General features: G+C 45.9%; 1 protein-coding gene across 2 annotated transcripts in view; it reads left to right on the top strand.

Annotated features, from left to right (window-relative positions):
- Positions 1 to 2,376: 2,376 nt before the first annotated feature.
- SYT16 (synaptotagmin 16) overlaps positions 2,377 to 7,749 on the top strand; it is a 113,716-nt gene continuing 108,343 nt past the window's right edge. For both annotated transcript variants that reach the window (XM_067463053.1, XM_067463052.1), the window contains exon 1: positions 2,377 to 2,624. In XM_067463053.1, the coding sequence (XP_067319154.1) occupies positions 2,612 to 2,624 (13 nt within the window). In that variant the 5' untranslated portion in view covers positions 2,377 to 2,611. The remainder of the gene's footprint in view (positions 2,625 to 7,749) is intronic.

Raw genomic sequence — 7,749 nt, 5'->3', positions numbered from 1 at the left:
CTCAGCATGCCCAAATGTGAACACTGGCAGAGTTTGGGGAAAATAGACCTTGACATTTGTGAGTTGTAGTTGCTGGGATTTATAGTTCATCTACAATCAAAGAGCATTCTGAATTGCACCGATGATGTAATTGAACCAAACTTGGCACACAGAACTTCTACGACCAACAGAAAATACTGGAAGGGGTTGGTGGGCATTGGCCTTGGGAATTGTAGTTCACCTACATCCAGAGAGCACGGTGGACTCAAACAATGATGGATCAGGACCAAACTTGGCATGAATACTCACTATACCCAAATGTGAACACAGGGGGAATTTGGGCGGAAACAGACCTTGACATTTGGGAGTTGTAGTTGCTGGGATTTATAGTTCACCTACAACCAAAGAGCATTCTGAATTGCACCGATGATGTAATTGAACCAAACTTGGCACACAGAACTTCTACGACCAACAGAAAATACTGGAAGGGGTTGGTGGGCATTGGCCTTGGGAATTGTAGTTCACCTACATCCAGAGAGCACGGTGGACTCAAACAATGATGGATCAGGACCAAACTTGGCATGAATACTCACTATACCCAAATGTGAACACTGGCGGAGTTTGGGGAAAATAGACCTTGACATTTGTGAGTTGTAGTTGCTGGGATTTATAGTTCATCTACAATCAAAGAGCATTCTGAATTGCACCGATGATGTAATTGAACCAAACTTGGCACACAGAACTTCTACGACCAACAGAAAATACTGGAAGGGGTTGGTGGGCATTGGCCTTGGGAATTGTAGTTCACCTACATCCAGAGAGCATGGTGGACTCAAACAATGATGGATCAGGACCAAACTTGGCATGAATACTCACTATACCCAAATGTGAACACAGGGGGAGTTTGGGCGGAAATAGACCTTGACATTTGGGAGTTGTAGTTGCTGGGATTTATAGTTCACCTACAACCAAAGAGCATTCTGAATTGCACCGATGATGGAATTGAACTAAACTTGGCACACAGAATGTCTATGACCAACAGAAAATACTGGAAGGGGTTGGTGGGCATTAGCCTTGGGTTTTGGGAGTTGTAGTTCACCTACATCCAGAGAGCGCAGTGGACTTAAACAATGATGGATCTGGACCAAACTTGGCATGAATACTCAACATGCCCAAATGTGAACATTGGGGGAGTTTGGAAAAAATAGACCTTGACATTTGGGAATTATAGTTGCTGGGATTTATTGTTCACCTACAATCAAAGAGCATTCTGAACTGCACCGATGATGGAATTGAACCAAACTTGGCACACATAACTTCTATGACCAACAGAAAATATTGGAAGGGGTTGGTGGGCATTAGCCTTGGCTTTTGGGAGTTGTCGTTCACCTACATCCAGAGAGTACGGTGGACTCAAACAATAATGGATCAGGACCAAACTTGGCATGAACACTTAATGTGCCCAAATGTGAACACTGGGGGAGTTTGGGGAAAACAAACCTTGATATTTGGGAGTTGTAGTTGCTGGGATTTATAGTTCACCTACAATCAAAGAGCATTCTGAACTGCACCGATGATGGAATTGAACTAAACTTGGCAGACAGAACTCCCAGAAAATACTGGAAGGCTTTGGTGGGCATTGGGTTTGGGTTTTGGGAGTTGTAGTTCACCTACATCCAGAAAGCATGGTGGACTCAAACAATGATGGATCTGGACCAAACCTGGCATGAACACTCAACATGCCCAAAAGTGAACACTGGGGGAGTTTGGGGTGGAAATAGACTTTGACATTTGGGAGTTGTAGTTGCTCTTGCTACAATCAAAGAGCATTCGGAACTGCACCGATGATGGAATTGAACCAAACTTGGCACACAGAACTCCCATGACCAACAGAAAATACTGGAAGGGGGAGGTGGGAATTGGCTTTGGGTTTTGGGAGTTGTAGTTCACCTACATCCAGAGAGCATGGTGGACTCAAACAATGATGGATCTGGACCAAACTTGGCGTGAATACTCAGCATGCCCAAATGTGAACACTGGGGGAGTTTGGAGAAAACAAACCTTGAGATTTGGGAGTTGTAATTGCTGGGATTTCTATTTCACCTACAACCAAAGAGCATTCTGAATTGCATCGATGATGGAATTGAACCAAACTTGGCACACAGAAACCCCATGACCAACAGAAAATGCTGTGTTTTCTGATGGTCTTTGGCGACCCCTCTGACACCCCCAGACAGGGGTCTCGACCCCCCCTAGGTTGAGAAACACTAGCCTAGGTGCTTTTGATGATGCTGAGCGCACGCGCACTCCTTCTCTTTCTCCTCCTCTCCAAAAATCCGACCCCCCCCCCTCCCCTCTCCCGCGCGCGCTCCCGAGTGCCGCGTCCTGCGGGCGGCGGGAGCGCGCGCCGACGAAGCCCTCTCTTGTGCTGCTTCTGCTTCTGCTGCCGCCACCACCTCATCCTGCTCTTTCCAACCTCTTCTTCTTCCTTTTTCCCCTTTGAAAGGAGAGAGTAGAGTCGCATTGCAAGGAAGGAATGGGGTGAAGGAAGAAAAGGAAAGAAGGAGGAGGTAGAGAAGAAGAAGGAGGAGGAAAGAGGAGAGGAAGAGGAGACGGGACCCTTGGAGCCACCATGGCCACTGACAGTGAGCAGCCTTTCTTCTTCCATGCTTTGGCTTCACCTGCATTGTCTTTTGTGCCAAGGTGCTGGGTGTGGAGGCTTCCTTGCTTTGCCCCCCACCCCACAGCCCTTGCTCCTGGATGCTGAGCATCTCTCTGAGCCTCTTCCTCCATCCCTGCGGCTTTTCTTAGGGCCCAACCTGGCCCTCCCTTCCCTCACCCCCTTCCTCCCTTCTCTCCTTTCCTCCTCACCTGCTTCTCTCCCTTTCTCAGGCCTTCTCTGCATCTTTCTCTGCTTCCCAATGCAAAAACAACCCATTGAGAGTCAAGGCTGCATCAAAAGGAGTGCAGTGTCTAGACATGGAAGGGAATCTGAGGCAGGTATAGGCAAACTTGGGCCTTCCAGGTGTTTTGGACTCCAACTCCCACCATTCCTAACAGCCTCAGGCCCTTTCCTTTCCCCCCTCAGCCGCTTAAGCGGCTGAGGGGGAAAAGGAAGGGGCCTGAGGCTGTTAGGAATTGTGTTGTCATGGCCGGAATCACTGTCTTGCTGTAAGTTTTCCGGGCTGTATGGCCATGTTCCAGAAGCATTCTCTCCTGACGTTTATCCCACATCTATGGCAGGTACCCTCAGAGGTTGTGAGATCTTTTGGAAACTAGGAAAATTGGGTTGATAATTACCTCTCAACAACGTCCCACCCCAGAGTCTAAGATCTTCTGGGGAGGATCTGCTCTCGACCCCATCTCTATCAAGTTACCTATCCGAACGTATCTCCACCTATGAACCCACCAGGACTTTAAGATCTTCTGGAGAGGCCCTGCTCTCGATCCCGCCTGCATCACAGGCATGTTTGGTGGGGACGAGGGGCAGGGCCTTCTCAGTGGTGGCCCTCCGGCTGTGGAACGCCCTTCCCATGGACATTAGATCAGCCCCTTCGTTAATGGTGTTTCGAAGAAGACGGAAGACCTGGCTGTTTGAACAGGCGTTTGGATAAACAGTGCAATGAATACAATGAATATAGGAAAACGGAATTATGGATGACGAGTTGGATCACGATTCTAGTACGAGATGTTAATGTGTTGCCTATTGATGTGTAATTAGTATATTATGGTGTTAATTGTTTTTAAATAGTGTATGTTGTTAGCATTGAATTTTTTTATTTGTATAACTGCGGTATACAAATAAAGTAAATAAATAAATAAATAATATCACAAGTGAGGTTGGCGGGGACGAGGAGCAGGGCCTTCTCGGTGGTGGCCCCCCGCCGGTGGAATTCACTTCCCGGAGAAATTAGATCAGTGACATCACTTCTTTCCTTTAGGAAAAAACTGAAAACATGGATTTGGGACCAGGCATTCCGACAATCGGGCAGTTAAAGAAAGGATTTTGACAATGGTCAGGAAATGACTAATGGAATGGAACTATGGAACTCTGAAAGACGAAACGCTGAGCTTGAGAATAGTTTTATATGATGTGTTATATACTGATGGGTTTTGACTGTTTTAACTGTGATAATTGTTTTAACTATGGTTTTATACATTATGTGTAATTTGTATAGGCATCGAATTGTGCCTTTTTGTAAGCCGCCCTGAGTCCCCCCCCCCCCCCGGGGGGGTTGAGAAGGGCGGGGTAAAAGTACCCGAAATAAATAAATAAATAAAATAAAGTCAGGGGAACTCCGGACAAGAAACAATCAGGGACAGCTAATCACCTCCCAACAAAGGATTCCCCCAGGAAGTAAGAAGCCTTGAAAACTGCTAGGCCATTAAATTAAAACTGCTAGGCCATTAAATACTACATCTGCCTGCCACCTCAGGAGGAGAAGGAGGAAATTCTGCTGCTTCTCTCCCCCCCCCCCCCCAAGCCAGCTAAGAGGAGGAAGGGGACTGAGGAAGAGACTTTAAAAACACCTGTCTCCTGGCTGTTGCTTACTACATCTGCCTGCCACCTTGGAAGGAGAAGGAGGAAATCCTGCCACTTCTCCCCCCCCCCCCAAAGCCAGCTAAGAGTAGGAAGGGGACTGAGGAGGAGACTTTAAAAACACCTGTCTCCTGGCTGTTTCTTACTACATTTGCCTGCCACCTCAGGAGGAGAAGGAGGAAATCCTGCTGATACCCCCCCCCCCCCAAGCCAGCTAAGAGGAGGAAGGGGACTGAGGAGGAGACTTTAAAAACACCTGTCTCCTGGCTGTTGCTTACTACATCTGCCTGCCACCTCAGGAGGAGAAGGTAGAAACCTATATTGGCCCCCTCCCTCCTGACTTTTAGGAAAAGTGTGAAAACCTGGCTCTTTGAGCAAGCTCAAGCTTTTAAATGAAAACTGCTAGGCTATTCAATGCTGATCAAGGTGATCAATTGCAACATTCACACCTGCCTCAAACAGACAAGAGTTCTTTCTCCCACCCTGCGCATTATTCCACAGATATATAAACTCAACTTGCTTAGTTTCCAACAGACTTCACAACCTCTGAGGATGCCTGCCATAGATGCAGGCAAAACGTCAGGAGAGAATGCTTCTGGAACATGGCCTGATAGCACAAAAACTTACAGCAACCCACTGTTAGGAATTGTGGGAGTTGGAGTCCAAAACACCTAGAGGTCCCAAGTTTGCCTATGCCTGCTTTATATCCTCCAGCCGCAAGATGTTTTGTTGTCTTTCTTATGGTTCTAGGTGCCTCATATACCGTAAAGGTAAAACCCAAGTAATGTAAAAGATAGGCTCTGTAGGTTTGTTCTTAAGCTGAATTTGTACATAAGTTGGAATACGTGCATTATTTAAATGTCACTCCAGCCAAATATCATATCATATCACATCAATCCATCCATCCATCTATCATCTCCAAATATATATATCCTGAACAAGAGGACAGGCAGCAAAGCAGAAACCACAAGGCTGTAACCCCTTCCCTATGCTATCCAAAGTTTAAATTAGTTTATATTAGCTCTTTGGAGGATTTTAAGCAGAGGCTGGATGGCCATCTGTCGGGGGTTCTTTGAATGCAATTTTCCTGCTACTTGGCAGAATGGGCTTGGACTGATGATTCTTTGAAAACATGTTAATTGCCTTTTAGGCTTCCTCCACGTGAATAAATAGAGTTCAATGTGTTGTTAAAGGCTTCCCTGGCCAGAATGATTGGGTTGCTGTGAGTTTTCCGGCCTGTATGGCTATGTTCCAGAAGCATTCTCTCCTGATGTTTCACCCACATCTATGGGAGGCATCCTCAGAGGTTGTGAGGTCTTCCAATTTCCATGTGTCTTGGAACAGTTTCTCCTGTAGAGATGTTCAATGTGTTGTCGAAGGCTTTCATGGGTGGAATCATAGGGTTGCTGTGAGTTTTCCAGGTGTATGGCCATGTTCATAGGAATTCTGTCTCTGAATAATAAAAATAAGCAGACATGATAGTCATGCATAAATATGTGAGAGGAAGGCATAGGGAGGAGGGAGCAAGCTTGTTTTCTGCTTCCCTGGAGACTAGGATGCGGAACAATGGCTTCAAGCTCCAAGAAAGGAGATTCCATCTGAACATGAGGAAGAACTTCCTGATTGTGAGAGCTGTTCAGCAGTGGAACTCTCTGCCCCGGAGTGTGGTGGAGGCTCCTTCTTTGGAGGCTTTTAAGCAGAGACTGGATGGCCATCTGCTGGGGGTGCTTTGAATGCGATTTTCCTGTTTCTTGGCACGATGGGGTTGGACTGGATGGGCCATGAGGTCTCTTCCAACTCCATGATTCAATGATTCTATGATATGTCATGGGGTATATGGGCATTTTGGAGTATTTTAGTGATGCTGAAAGGGGGCATGGCCAAAAAAGGGTTGGGAAACACTGATCTAAGGAGAGATAAGGACATAAAGCACCCCTATCTTTGTCCTCAACTTTTGTGCCGCTCCTCACATTTCGTATCTCCTGGTTGAAGTGGCTAGACCTAATTTCCCCAAACTTAGGTCTGGCCCTTGAAAGTACTTTGAAGGTACTATTGTAATGCTTTGGAGCAGGCCTGGGCAAACTTTGACCTTCCGGATGTTTTGGACATCAACTCCGACAATTCCTGAGAGCTGTTCAGCAGTGGAACTCTCTGCCCCGGAGTGTGGTGGAGGCTCCTTCTTTGGATGCTTTTAAACAGAGGCTGGATGGCCATCTGTCAGGGGTGATTTGAATGCAATATTCCTGCTTCTTGGCAGGGGGTTGGACTGGATGGCCCATGAGGTCTCTTCCAACTCTATGATTCTATGATACCCTGTACCTGTAGAATAAAAGCAATTTCTTGCAACCTTTTAAAATTAATTTTGTGTACAAAACAGAGTTTGTGTTCATTTTGAACTATCAGAAAGCAATAGGGTCACTATCTCAGCCACCTATGTGAACTTCTGGATTTTAGAGTATTTCAGATTTCAGAATTCTGGGTAAGGGATGCTCAACTTGTGAAGAAAAAGAAACAAAGCAACAATTGATTTTTATTTTTGGTGTTTATTGAATATTTCCAATTTATTTTATTTATTTATAATGTCAGAAACGAATTGAGGATACAGTTATAATGTATTTAAAAACACAAACAAAGTTAAAAACTTGGCATTATGCTAAATGTCCTTTGACCAGAAGCTGGCCACTTAGAGTGCCACTGGTGTTGTTATAAGAAGCTCCTCCATTGTGCACGTGGCAGGGCTCAGGTTGAATTGTAATAGGTGGTCTGTGATTTGCTCTTCCCTGCACTCGTATGTCGTGGACTCCACTTTGTGGCCCCATTTCTTAAGGTTAGCTCTGCTACTCATGGTGTTGGAGCACAGTCTTTTCAGCTCTTCCAAATCGCCCAGTCTTCTGTGTGCCCAGGAGGGAATCTCTCATTCTGTATCAGCCATGGATAGAGGTTCCTGGTTTGAGCCTGCCAGTTTTGGACTCTGGCTTGCTGAGGTGTTCCTGCAAGTATCTTTGTAGATCTTAGAAAGCTATTTCTTGATTTAAGTCATTCACATGCTGGCTGATATTCGAACAGAGGATGGGCCGGAGATGTCATTGCCTTGTTCCTTTCATTATTTGCTGCTACTTCTTGGTGGATGTCAGGTAGTGCAATACCAGCTAGACAGAGTAATTTCTCCAGTGGTGTGGGGCGTAGACATCCTATGATAATGCTGCATGTTCATTACGAACAACGTCCAC

This window comes from Anolis sagrei, chromosome 1 (genome assembly GCF_037176765.1).
Source record: "Anolis sagrei isolate rAnoSag1 chromosome 1, rAnoSag1.mat, whole genome shotgun sequence".
In the NCBI taxonomy this organism is placed as follows: Eukaryota; Metazoa; Chordata; class Lepidosauria; order Squamata; family Dactyloidae; genus Anolis; species Anolis sagrei.
The sequence above is the reverse complement of the archived record's forward strand: the minus strand, read 5'-3'. Positions and strand labels throughout refer to the sequence as shown.